The following is a 13,678-nucleotide window of genomic DNA, read 5'->3' on the forward strand; positions in this document are numbered from 1 at the left end:
AGTGCATGCTGGGCCCGGCACAGCAGTGTGTGACTGTCTCTCCTCCTCGTCTCTACCTAGTGTCCTCTGCTGTCATTCCTGTGTTGAGGAAGGCCCTTTGGAGACAGCTGCAGACCAGGCTGCTCAGCACGGATGGGCCCCCAGAGTCTGGGCTGCATCAGGAGGTCCTGGCCCAGCTGGTCCCCTTTGCAAGAGCCAAGGACCTTGCTGCCCTCATGGCCCATCTGCCCGGCTTGCTTCAGACTCTAGGCAGGCACAAGAGGTATGAAGGCTTAGATCGCTGGGTGGCCGTTCCCCTTTCCACTTCACTTTTCCCTCTAGTTTTTATAAAATGGTGAGAATTTGCTGTGCTGCTGTGGTGACAGTCGGTGAGAAAGCACTTCCTACAAGAAGTCTTCCAGCCATCCTGCCTGGAGCCCAAGCACGTCTCCAAGAGTGGATGGTTGGGTCAGATTCCCTGAGAGCAGCAGTTCTCAACCAGGGGTGGCTTTGCACCTTCCCGGGCACAGTTGGCAACATCTGACGTTTTATATTGTCACGATGGGGTGGCGGGGGGTGGGGGGTTTCTGGCATCTAGAGGGTAAAGGCCAGGAGTGCTGCTAAATATCTTATTATGCATAGGACTGCCCTCCCCTCCCCCTGAAAGAATAATCTGGCCCAGCGTGTCAGTAATACTGACCCTGAGACAGTCTAATTTAGGCAAAGTCTGGATAACAAATTTTTGTTTCTGGTTAAATAATAATTGTTTCCTGGTTAAATAATAATTGTTTCCTGTAATTGTAAAAATGCTGGTATATCTGCTGGAGCCAGGGAAGCCAGGGCAGCCTGGGACTCCGTGCTTGGGTGCTGAAGAGGGGCAGGACCAGGGCATCTGCCCCGATGGCCCACTGTAATGTGAGCTACTCTAAAGCTGGAGGGATTTAGGCCATCGCCCTGACTCTGTGCCTCTTGTCTTCTGCTACAGTTGGAGTGTGGCCGACTCTGTCTCTGCAGTCCTGGAAGGGTCGGCACAAGAGCTGCGTGCCTGGAGAAGGACTCTGCTGGACTCCTGTGTGAAATGGCTGATCGTGTCTTTCAGTAGTGGCCAGCCGGACCACAACAGTGCCCAGGATGAAGAGAGGCAGATGCTGCTGAGATTTAATGATCTGTTGGTAGGTGTCTTTTCGTGGAGAGCCTGATTACACTCTTAAGGGAAAGCGTAGACTAGGCAGACCAGAATTCACAGATGTGCTCCAAGAACTAGTGGGAGATGAGCGGGGCTGTGTCTGGGAGGCAAAGTGGCAGGCGGGGGGCAGGTCCTGAAACCATGTGCCGCCGTCTTCCAAGGATGGATATTGGATTTTGTCAAGTGCTTTTTGTACTTCTACCGAGATGGTTTATGGTTTTGTTTTTTTAAGTCTGTTAATATGACTTACATTCATTAATTTTTGATCGTTAAAAGTAACTTTACGTTCCTGGGATGTACCTGCTTGATTAGTCTTCTCATAGTGTTGGATTTGATGTGCTAATATTTCATATTATGAATCTTTCCATCTATGTGCAGGTGGGATATTTGTTTTCTTTGTGATTTTATTTTCTAGCAGTCTTTCTTTGCCTGGTTTAGGATCAACTCAGAGTGAGTTGAGAAGCGTTTCAATCCAGGTTTTGTATTTCCTGTAGCATTTTAAAGTGTTGCTTTAGTGTCTTCTGGCACGCCTTGGTCTTGATAAAAATCTGTCATTCTTTATTTTCCTACCTTAGGATCTTTTTTCCTTATATTGTTTAAAACAACGTGATCATGATGTGCCTTAGAATAGTTTTCTTTAAGATTCTTACGTTTGGGGTTCACGGAACTTCTTGCCGCTATTAGCCTAGAGCTGTCATAAAATTTGGAAATATTCAGCTCTTATTTTTGGTCATTATTCCCTTTTATTGAAGTGTCTTTTTTTTTTTTAATTCTTCACAAAAATAACATCCTGAAGCATATGAATTACTCCTTAGTGCATGATGTAAAGTTGCAGTAAAAATCAGAGTCTGTGACTTGTGTTTAAACTCTGGACCCAAAATTTAAAAAGTAATCCTGAAGAGAACAACCCCAGGTGACAGTTGTGTGATAAATAGATTGGTAGGTTAGAGATCAAGCAGCGTGCTTACGATGTATTAAGAGACTTTATAATCTCTATCTCAGCTTTAATTCCTTGTGTCACAGGTTTGTGCATTCAAGGCTCCTAGGAGCCCAAACGTGGCAGAAGTGGGGGGTGCAAGGAACACCCCCGAGATCTAGAGAGAGCAGAGTGTAGAGGAGGGTGCTGGGCCTTCCCGTGTGGCCCCTCACCCAGCAGGCTGACTTGCTGGCTGATGGCGGGCTGTGCCCTTCAGGGATTTGTGCTCCGGGCACGCCGTCTGCCTTGCCTTCCCCAGCTCCTTTTCTCTCTCTCCTTTTTCCCGTCTCTCATAGATGTCATGTTTCCAGGGTGGTTTTAGGTTCGCAGCAGAGCTGAGCAGACAGTACAGAGATCCCCTGTGCCCCCCGTCCCCAGGCACACACAGCCCCCTACTCTCGGCCCACCTCACCAACCCTTTTAACTGAGGACTCATTTTCACGTGAAATCCAGTGTGTGTGTGTGTGTGTGTGTGTGTGTGTGTGTGTGTGTGACATACAAGCTCCTAAGTGTACAGTTTAGTGTTGACAAGTGCATAGACCCTTGTGCCCACACTCCCATCAGAGATTGTCATCATCCCAGAAGATCCCCTTCCCTCCAGAGCACCCACCCCTCTGATATAACTTAGCACCATATTTGGAGATTTTCTCTGCGTCAGTGATGGGATCAGCATTGTCTCTGCTGGTGGTGCAGAGGTCATCCCCCAGGGATGCGCTGTCCTGTGTTGAAGCCATATGTGGCTGGCCCTGTGCGTGCTGCAGGCCGCTGGTGCCCTCTGAAATGGTGGGCAAGGGAAAGAACAGGACTTCAGGGAGTTTTCTCCTGCTCCTTTGGTGGTCGTAGACATGCTAATGAAATGACAGAGCTGCTAGCAGAAATAATAAAACACTTTTAAAAATTGAAGAAAGAAACAACCACTTGCTTTCGTGGGTCGCTTAGGTAACTATATTCGTGTTTCCTGAATAGCTGTAATTCAAGTTCTGTATTCTCTGTTTTAAATGCATTGAAGAGGTCCTGTGACTATTTCTTGCTTATTTTATTCACAGAGTTCCCTTAATGAAGTTGATCCTGGCGATTGGCAGAAATTTGTGAAGACTGGACTCAAGTAAGTCCGTTTCATCCTCTCGCTGTGACTGGGTAAGGGATGTACGTGTCCGATGCAGAGCCAGACTTAGCTCATGAGCACGGCGTTGGGGGTGGGGGTGGGCCTCTGCTGCTCCTGTGTTGGGGATGACAAGCTGCAGAAGGCCAGAGAGCTGGATGATTTGCCTATTAACATGGGGTCTGCTTCTGGATCTCAGGGCCTTTAAAAAATGAAATACGTTTTAGAAACCAGATGCACACAGAGAATCCTGCAGCAGCGCCCAGATTTAATAAGCACTGACAGCTTCCTGTGTTTGCCTGGTTCATTCTCCTTCCTCCCCTTCAAGCATCACTTTCCTGAGGTCAGGCTTTGTCACGGCTGTGGGCCTTTGCCTACTTTGGTTGCATGCCAGCCCTAAACAGCGTGTCTCTAAACAGCAGTGACGTTATTTCAGTCGGCTTCACATTCCGTACAAATGTATCACATTATGTGCCCCGCCCCCCTTTTTTTTTGCACTGAGGTGTTTTTGACTCAGGCTAATACACACAGATCTCAGCCCATTTGTTTTTGCTGCAGGGCCAGTGGGGGGTGGGGGGCAAGCCTGTTTCCTGACTACACCGCGGTTTATACAGCCAGCCCCCTGCTGGTGGACATCTGCCTCCCTCCCTCCCATGCCCGCAGTGAGGGCTGCTTGGCTCTCAGTGCCCCGTGCCAGGTTTTCTCAGGGAGGGCCATTCACTGGCACTAAGTGTGGGCAGAGCTTCAGTCTGGCTAGATTTTTAATTTTCTCTCCAAAGTTTCTGAGCTAACCTAGCACATCTTTTCCTCAGACCTCCCTGGCTGTTTAGAGTCAGACTCTTCGGTGTTCAGCAACCAGGTAGTCACAAAACGGGGTTTCATTGTGCCTATCATTTTCATTTTCCTGGTCAGGCACCACCTTGAAACAGAGAAAAATACCTCGCCTAAGAGGAGAGAAAGGTGTGAAGGAGGGTCACAGATAAATGACCACCAGTGATCACCATCACAAACCATTTTGTGATGGTGACATTTCTTTCAGGCTTTGGTTTGTATTTCTAGAATGCCCACTATATGCTAAGTGATTCTCAACATTATTCACATATGACTGGAAAGCTGCTTCGTTCAAGAGCCTGATGATGCTTTCATTCCTTCGGTGGGTTTATGAGGGGCTTAAAACAGAAGGCCTCCGAACCACTGGGTGGGAGTTCTGAGTTCTGAGTAGCTGGAAATAAGGAAGGAGGGAGGCTGACCTGGCAAGGTATGCTGAGCAGTGAGGGTCATCTTGATTCAGGCTCGGCTGTTCTGCTGCCTCCTGGCACTTTAACGAAACAGGAAGTTTGTTTGGTGTTCATCCTGCAGGGAAATGTGTCCCCTCCCTGTTTTCAGAAATGCCCCCCTGTGACAGGTGGGTGGCTAGGTGCGTGATAAAGCAAGGGTCCCATAGCAAAATCGAAACAGGTAGACAGAAACGCACTGTAATATTCTCATCTTTGTGGCGTGTTCGAAGTTTTTCTTAATAAAATGCCAAGAAAAAGGTTTTTTTATCGTCTCCTGCAAAATAAAACTTCCCCGTATGAAGATCTTTCCCCCTTCGATTCTTGCCTCCTAGATTTCGGTATCAGGACCACGCATTTTTAAAGGCCCTCCATGCTGCCATACAGCGCCTATATCTTCCCGAAAACTCCATGTGCTCACAGCTTATCCAGCTTCCACTGGTCCACATGATGCTCACACAACATTCTCTGTTTTTGCCAACTCTCCTGAAGTCTGAAGAAGAGGAAGGCCCAGACAATCAAGTGAAAGGTGACCCCCTCTCCTCCCCAGCCTCCCATTTCAGGGGCAGATTTTATGTCCTGACTTGTGGAGCTAGCTATACACTGAGGTTTCACACCTCTGTTTTCAGAGCTAAGGAAGCTTTACCAAAATGGCATTAGGATATTTTGTTTCTATTAAATCAAAGCTCAAAAAGTGTTTCCTCTGACCTGGGGCCAAGGAGCAAATACAGACCTCTTTTCAGAGTCTGTTCTGGCTTCCAGAAGTTGTGTATGAGGTCTTAACTGCCCTATTGTGGTAAAGTGCTAAAATCTGGGAATTAGGGGAAGTTCGGCTGCCCTGAGAAAAGTTGTTTAGTTGTGTGAAATGCTTTAATGAGAAGATCGAAGCCTTTGTCAAGGGTGAAGAGTTCAAATGTCCCCGCTGGTAGTTCCCTGCCAGGAAGCTCTCTGAAAGCCCAGGTTCTGAAAGCTCTGCCCCTAGTTGGTTCTGTGGGGTTTGTTTCAGCACCATGCTCTTGAGCTTGGTATAGGCTGCGGGAGAGTTCAGAGGAGATGGTCTGTAGGGTCCAGTCGTCTTGAAGCCATGCTCTGTTTAGGAACAGGATTAACATGCTCAGACCCGGTAGAAATCCCCATGGGGTCGGTGTGTAATGGATTGCTTGACTGAAGAGAACTATCCCCCAAGTTCCTGGTGTGGGTGGTAGGAAGACCAGAAGGGCCCGCCCTGTATTTAGGCAGGAGCAGAGGGAGATTAGACTCTTGGCTGACACAGTCATGGGGAAGACGCTTAGGTTTTGAAATCTGTGGTGGCCTAAGACTTGGGAGGGGGAGTGAAAAGAGTGATGACAGCCTGGCTGAAGACCTGGGGAGGGAGATGACTATGAACATGGGCATCTTTTAAAAAAGGAAAAAGATAACTCTGGGAAACGAACAAGGGGTGGTGGAAAGGGAGGTGGGCAGGGGGTGGGGGTGACTGGGTGACGGGCACTGAGGGGGGCACTTGATGGGATGAGCACTGGGTGCTATGCTGTATGTTGGCAAATTGAACTCCAATACAAAAAAAAAATAAGTAAAAATAAAAAAAGGAAAAAGAGGGACAAGGCACAGTCTAAATACTGGTATTGTTCAGAGAAGAATATTTAAGCATTTAAAAGTTCCCAAAGTGCTTCCTCCTCTACTTCTGTTCTCTCCGTGTGCATATCCCCCTGCACTGCCGTGTGTTTCAGTGTTCTTTTCCTTCCAGAAGCGCTGGTGGATCTGATGTCGGTGGTGGTGAAGTTGTGTCCTTCTGTCTGTGAAAGCAGCCATTTTGCGGTGCTTCTGGGGGCCTATGGTGCCACTCTCAGCGTGCTGGGTAAGGGTGTGAGGACTGAGTGGTATATGCCTGGGGAGTGTGAGGGGACCAGGCGGACAGTGTGACCAGGGAGTCTGAGGGGACCAGCAGGCAGTGTGAGTCTGGCAGGGAGTGTGAGGGGGCCAGGCGGGCAGTGTGGCCAGGGAGTGTGAGGGGACCAGGTAGACAATGTGACCGGGGGGTGTGAGGGGACCAGGCAGACAGTGTGACTGGGGGTGTGAAGAGACCAGGCAGGAAGGAGCGTGACTGGGGAGTGTAAGAGGACCAGGCTATATGCCACGAAGTGTGAAGAGACAAGGCAAGTGGTATAACCAAGGGGTGTGAGGGGACTGGGCAGTGTGACCAGGAAGTATGAGCCCAGGTGGTGTGACAGGATGGAAGGAGGCTATGAGGGGTTCAGCTTTCTAAATGGACTTGATTTGACTTGTAGACCAGAAGATTTTACTTCTTCTCCGGGCCTATGAACAGAACAACCTCAGCCTCGTGAACTTCAGGTGAGGTTGGGCTTGGAGGTGTGAGCAGCAGGCTTTGAAGCTGTTACCCCGGACTGAGGGAGTGTGTTCCGCACAGCAAACTCCCCAAATTTTCCCTCATACGTTTTTGATTCTTGAGGAGAGAGTGGCATGGATGGAGCTCCCCTAGCTCACACACCAGCTCCCATGGAAAGCTTGGCCTCGCGGTCTCAGGATGGTCCTTTGGCAGGGGGCTGCGTTGTCAGGGTGGCCCTCCTGGTTGTCATAGAACTGCCCACCCTCATTTCCAGCTGGAGTGTCTAGTTTAGTTGATTTTTCTGAAAGTCCTTTTTCTCACTATTTACTTTGGACAGGAGTGACTTGGACGGGGTGCTGCTGGGGAGAGGAGGGAGGGGCAGACTGGATTTTAAGGGATGTTCTCTCTGCCTCTCCGGGCACGCACACGCTGTGTCTGTCTCTGGACCTGTTTCTGTCCGAATGTGTCTTTCTTGTCTGCCTCTCTGTCCGTCCCTCCTGGGTTCTCAGCACAGCCTGGGCCTGAGGGGCTGAGATGGGTGCCTTCCCCTATGGGCCCTGCGCCCCCCCGCCCCCCACCAGGGTCTGGCCTAACAGGGGACTTTTGTCCGATGTGCTATTCATGGAAAGCAGCTTAGATGCTCTGGGCTACCCTAGTGTCGCCTTTTCTCCTTGTCATTAGGGCCAGCCCCCAACACCTACCCAGTACGTTCATGAAGAAGAGTTTGGTGCGTTAAGGCAGAAAGTGAGTGAACTGGGCCAACATAAATAGTTCAGGAGGACTCTGCAGGGAGGAGAAAAAATAATTCTCATGGCGGAATACTTCTTTTTAAAGATAAAAGCTGGGATCCCTGGGTGGCGCAGCGGTTTGGCGCCTGCCTTTGGCCCAGGGCGCGATCCTGGAGACCCGGGATCGAATCCCACGTCGGGCTCCCGGTGCATGGAGCCTGCTTCTCCCTCTGCCTGTGTCTCTGCCTCTCTCTCTCTCTCACTGTGTGCCTATCATAAATAAAAAAAAAATAAAAGAAATTATTAAAATAAATAAATAAATAAATAAATAAATAAATAAATAAATAAATAAAAATAAAGATAAAAGCTGTATTAGCCAAAGAACCACCCGCCCCCTGCAAAGAAAAAGAACATTTTCTATCTCTTGAGGATGTGCAGATTATGAATAGCCGTTCTTTCCCTTCCCCTTATGAGCTGGCCTCCCCCTACTGCTTTGACATTGGTGCTGTGTCAGCTGTATCCTTTCTGGAGTAAACAGACCATGTGTCCGTAAAGGAGAACAAAACGGAAACAGTCTCTCAGTGAAGAAAGAGCCATTTCAGCCGCTGTCTCTGAGAGAGTTGAAGACAGTTGAACTGGGCTGCCCAGATGGGTCAGAATTGGTTGTGGGAGGAGCGGGAGAGGGGAGGTGGTGCCCACAGGACTCCGTACAGCCGAGAACAGAAGAGTCTCCTCAGTCAGCCAGCCTGCACGTCACATCCATTTCCACCCCTGGAGCAGCGGAAACTCTGCTTTCCAGCACATGGAAACTCTGTGGACGGCCGGTGGAAGGATCTGCCACCAGCGGACAGTGCCCCATCGACGGGTGTCTCCAGTCTGTCAGCTGCTTGCCTGCTTCCCCACTGGGGAACAGCCTCCTGAAGAGGCTGATTTATATTTTGACTTGAGTGACTCTTATTGACCTGCACAGAAAGAAGTCTGTACTTATTTATTTTTTTTATTTTTATTTTTTAAAGAGTTTATTTTTTTATTCATGAGAGGCACAGAGAGATAGAGGGAGGCAGAGACACAGGCAGAGAGAGAAGCAGGCTCCATGCAGGGAGCCCGACGTGGGACTTGATCCCGGGCCTCCAGGATCATGCCCCAGGCTGAAGGCAGGCACTAAACCACTGAGCCATCAGGGATCCCCAGAAGTCTATATTTAGAATTTGGTTTAGAAGGTTTTGTTTGTTTGTTTGTTTTAAGATTTGTATTTGTTCATTTGAGATACAGCACATGAGAGAGAGCATGAGCAGGGCAGGGGCAGCGGGAGAGGGAGCCTGATGCGGGGCTCGATCCCAGGACCCTGGGATCACAACCTGAGCTGAAGGCAGACCCTTAACCACTGAGTCATCCAGGCACCCCCAGTTTAGAAATATTTAACTAAATAGATGTTCTTTGAACGTTGGCTGTTTTACAGGGTGCTGGGACCAGTGTCACTGGGAATACCCAGAGTGAGACACAGCCTTGCTGTCTGTTAAGGGGATCAGATTATTGTAAATGTAACTTTTTAATTGGCCTTTGGTGATGTAACTAAGCTGTTAGGGGAGCACTCTCTCCTTAGGGGAGTCAGGGAATGCTTCATGACCCGGTTGGCACTGGAGGGATTTGATGGTGGTGAGGGTTGGTTGAAGGAGCCTGGGGTGCCACTCGGAGGGAACAATGTCACCACCACTGGGAGTCGGGAAAGTCAGTACATTTCTGGGAATGGTGAGCGGGTCCACTTATGTACATCACAAGATACGTGTAGGGAAAAGGTGGTGGGAAGGCCGGACAGGCTGGTTAGTAAGGATCTTAAGTATCAGATGGAAATACTATCATTTCCATCCAGGAGAGACAGCTGATAGATATTGTGGGGCAGAGAAGTGGCCCCCGTGGGGGGCTTTCAGGGAGCATCCTCCACCGGTGGGGAGGTGGGTGGGAGATAGTGGGGAGAGAAGTAGAAGGAAGGGAAGGTAGTCTCTTGGGGCAGCTGCAGCGGGTGCTGGTGGCATACCAGGTAGAGGCGTTCATATGGTAGACTCGAGGCACGGACAGCTAAAAGGCTGTGGGGGCAGAGCTGCTGTGGCCCAGCCACTGGATTCTGGAGCCAGACTTCTCAGTTTTGCATTCCCGCTCTGCCACTAACCAGCTGGGCTAAGTGACCAGCTGAGCAACTTTCCTGACCCTCTCTGTGCATCTTCCCTCATCTGCAAAATGGGGATCATAAGAGTACCTACCTTAGGGAGGGGTTGTCACACAGGTGAAGGGCTTGGAGTAAGTGACACATCATAAGCTCCATGCAGCTGTCATCATCCCCCACCCTGTCCCCCCACCCTCATCATTGCCTCCACCACCCCCACCACCTCCTTTGTTACAACGGGGATTAAACGATAGAACACATGTCGCATGCCCCGGACAATGCCTGGCATGTGCTTGCTGCTCGGCTAAGCTACCTGTGATTGTGATGGTCCTCGTCATCATCATGAATTCTTTTCTGTCTCTTCTCCCCTCCCCGGCTCCAGAGTGTTGCTGTGGGGCCCGGCAGCGGTGGAGCATCACAAGACCTGCCGGAGCCTGGGCAAGTCGCTGTGGCAGCAGCCGAGCGTCGGGGACATCCTCCGCCTGCTGGATCGGGACCGGATGATGAAGACCATCCTCCACTTCCCCCAGAACCGGAGGCTGCTGCCCCCCGAGGTGCGGGGGTGGGGTCATCAGGGAGCACTCCCAGTGGCAGAGGGTGTTGTTCTGCTCGCCCCTTTGGGGGTTCTGTGTGCACCCTCAGCTTTAGCATACCGTAAGATACAAGCGCTATTTCTTTTATGGATCATTAACATCATTTGAGTAAAATTCCAACTGTGTACGCAGGTACCAAGACAGGACCCCTGTGGACCTGTCACTCAGCTTCAGCCAATATCAACACTGGCCATGCTTGTTCCATTCATGATTCCCTGTCAGAAAGACTAATTTTTAAAGCAGATCCCAAAGATAACCATTTCATGCAGAAGCACTGGTGGGGTTTTTCTTATGCTTTTGAATATTCAAAATAACTTGAACTCTAGGTGTAGAAGGATAAGCATTTACATGTTATTACATTCATGGGGCCAAACCACACATTTTTGTTCGTTTCGGGCTATTTCAGGACACACAGGAACTGATATTTAAGGACCGGAGCACAATGGATCTCGATGGTCTTTACGATCCCTGCTTTCTCCTACATCTCTTCAGTGAACTGACCAGGCCAGGTAACCATGGCCCTTGGCAGGGGGGGAGAAGCAGCACCTGCTGTGCGTGGCCAGGGCTGTGACCGCAATCAGGTGTCCATGGGAATTACCACCATGTAATTGAAGGCTCATTGTTAATCCTAAAGGGCTTTCATCTACCTTCTCACCTTTTCATTTCAGTGATTTTCAGAAGTAACAGTGAATGTTTTGAATATACAGTGATTTTTTTAAAAAAATTGTAATTTTAAAATCTGGGAACGTCCCTTCATTCTTGATGTTTTCCTAATTCTCAATGGCAAGGGCCTTTTCTGAATTCTCACTAGATAATGATCGAATAGCATCAGACTTTATCCTTGAGATCAAGCGAGAACCTGCCAAGGTTGGCTTTTTCTTGGTTTAAGAAAGTGAAACTGCATTTTGTGTCTAGTAGCCAGACGGTAGGAGTCTTTGTTGAGTGAACGTAGGGAGGAGACAGATGACATGCATGCACGTGCACCTACTGGTGAGGACCAGTGTCTGATTCCCAGGTGCGCGGCAGGTCTGTTGGTTTGTGGTATTTCATCACCGATAGGCATGTAATGTTATCTCATTGTGGTTTTCATTTGCGTTTTCCCAATGGCTAATGACGACAAGTGTCTTCTGGTTCATCTGCCATCTGTATGTCCTCTTCAGTGAAATGTTTGGTCGTGTCTTTTGCCCATTTTCTAATGGGATTTTTTTTTTTTTTTTTTACTGTTGAGTTTTGAGGGTTCTTTATATATTCTAGATACTTGTCCTTTGTTGGATATGTGACTTACAGATATTTCCTCCCAGTCTATAGCTTATCTTGTCATCCTCTTGACAACGTCTTTCACAGAGCTTAAGTTCTTCATTTTGAGCAAGTTCAGTTGATCAATTTTTCTTTTTACGGATCACACCTGCACTGATACTCCTGGCTGGGAGAGGCAGGAGGGACCTGTGGCTGCTCCTCACTGGGCCTCTCCTGATGAGGAAGCCTCCTCTGATGCCCAGCGGGGAGCAGGAGGGGCCTCTGTTTATTGCCTCCCACCTCTCTCTGGGCCTTTTCTGACAAACACCACTCCAACAGGGGACTTGGGGTCCTGTCCCACAACCTGACAGGCCCCACACTCCGCCTTTGCTGGCGTGGGTGAGAGCGGGGCCAGGGCTTTCTCTGAGATGTTTGGCCAGAGCAGAGCAGTTGTCCAGATTTCTTGTCTTGCTAGGCTGCTCCTTTTCTAGTCTTTTATCTAGAGACTAGAGAGAGCAGGCTTGTTTTCAGGCTCTGTTGTGCCAGTTGGTTTTCTGGTCACTGGCTTCTTCAGCTCAGAGTCTAGGACACCAGAAGCAGAAAGAAAACTTAGGGAATTCACCTGAAGACCCCTAGCTGGTCAGCTTCCTTTCCACCTTTTATAGTCATCTTCCATCAATCCAGGATTTTTCAGTTGTACTTAACTCGTAAAAACAGAGAAAATAACGTCAGCTCCATCTTCCCAGAATTCTACATGTAACTTAAGTAATTTTGAACTTTGGATGATATAGTCAGAGTTCAAAATTCAGGTGGTACCAAAGGGTGTGTGGTGACACTGTCTTCCCACCTGAGCTCCAGCCGTTGTTTCCGTTGTTTCCTCCAAGCAGGGACACGTGTTAGCTGTTCCTCACATGTGCTCCTGGGCCTCGCTTGCTTCCTCGCGGCCTGTCGTGACTCCAGTCAGGCCCCCATGGAGGGCACCCAGGGGCAGGCGTGGTGGGCGGGTGCAGACGTGTGTTCTGTCTCTGCTCTTTGGCATGGCAGCGTGAGGCCTGCAGGGACACCCGGGCCGCCTGGGTTTTGGTGCAGCAGAAGACCACAGCTCCTTATTCATGCTCTTTTGCCCCTGTTTCAACTTACAGTTGTCCTTTATGCTCTGGTGCTCGTACATGTGAACAGATTTGCTGATCCTGCACCGTTGCCTTTCCTAACAACAAGATGACGGAGCTGGGTCTTCTCACTGGTGACCCCTGGGGTTGCCGTGGCCCCCCAGCCTCAGTGAACATGACATTCTGTGGCTTAGCCAGATTTTGTTTGCCAGAGAGCAGGGGCAGTGGGGACCTTTCCTGCCAGTGTCCGATCACCATGCTGAGCAAGCAGAGATCTTTCTGGGAGCTTAACAGAGCCACAGGGACCAGTGTGCAGCCCGGATGCTCTCCTGCTTCCCCCGCCTTCAGCCCCCATGAGATCTGTTTCTTATCAAACACAAAAATAGATTTTCCGTAGTCTGAAAATAGGAGATAACTCAAGTGGATTACAGCAAATCACTTAGTCTGTTGCTCCCTCCCTTCAGAGATTTTAAGAGAGACAGAAGGCAAAAAAAAAACCTTGGAAAACACTAATAAAAAAAATCCTAAGATTAGGACACAGTGTTGTTCTCAGAATCTCAAATGCCACCCTTGGATGGGTGGACAGTGTCTGGGAAGCCTTTGTTGAGAGAAGTATTAAATGGTCTTTTAAATTAAGAAAATCTCCAAATACAGCCTATTTTGAGTTTTATAGGGATAATACGGATAGGAAAATTTGCTAAACATGTCTACCCTAAAGAAGATTTGTGATAGCTTAAGATACCAATTACACTAAAATCTTTCACAACAAAGTAGAAAATCTTTAAAAGCAAAGAGGTGGATAAAGATCTAAAAATACAAAAATTAAAAAGAACAGACGAGACAAACTAGATCATTAAATTTTGCTCAGGAATACTTATCATCCAGAACCAAAGGCAGAAATATGTTTTAAACAAATTTTGTTGTCTGATAAAGGGAAGCACACCAGTTTGTAGGGAAAGGGAAATTTCTAGCAGTAAAATGGTAAGTTGA

At 48.7% G+C, this 13,678-nt stretch overlaps 1 protein-coding gene across 2 annotated transcripts in view; it reads left to right on the top strand.

Moving 5' to 3' along the window:
- Positions 1 to 13,678, top strand: part of URB1 (URB1 ribosome biogenesis homolog) — a 70,396-nt gene that overhangs the window by 41,102 nt on the left and 15,616 nt on the right. For both annotated transcript variants that reach the window (XM_041735093.1, XM_041735094.1), the window contains exons 23-30: positions 61 to 262; positions 965 to 1,151; positions 3,188 to 3,246; positions 4,853 to 5,046; positions 6,262 to 6,372; positions 6,803 to 6,866; positions 10,133 to 10,304; positions 10,750 to 10,852. In XM_041735093.1, coding sequence (XP_041591027.1) covers positions 61 to 262; positions 965 to 1,151; positions 3,188 to 3,246; positions 4,853 to 5,046; positions 6,262 to 6,372; positions 6,803 to 6,866; positions 10,133 to 10,304; positions 10,750 to 10,852 — 1,092 coding nt within the window. The remainder of the gene's footprint in view (positions 1 to 60; positions 263 to 964; positions 1,152 to 3,187; positions 3,247 to 4,852; positions 5,047 to 6,261; positions 6,373 to 6,802; positions 6,867 to 10,132; positions 10,305 to 10,749; positions 10,853 to 13,678) is intronic.

The sequence above is a fragment of the Vulpes lagopus genome, chromosome 20, assembly GCF_018345385.1.
Source record: "Vulpes lagopus strain Blue_001 chromosome 20, ASM1834538v1, whole genome shotgun sequence".
NCBI lineage: Eukaryota > Metazoa > Chordata > Mammalia > Carnivora > Canidae > Vulpes > Vulpes lagopus.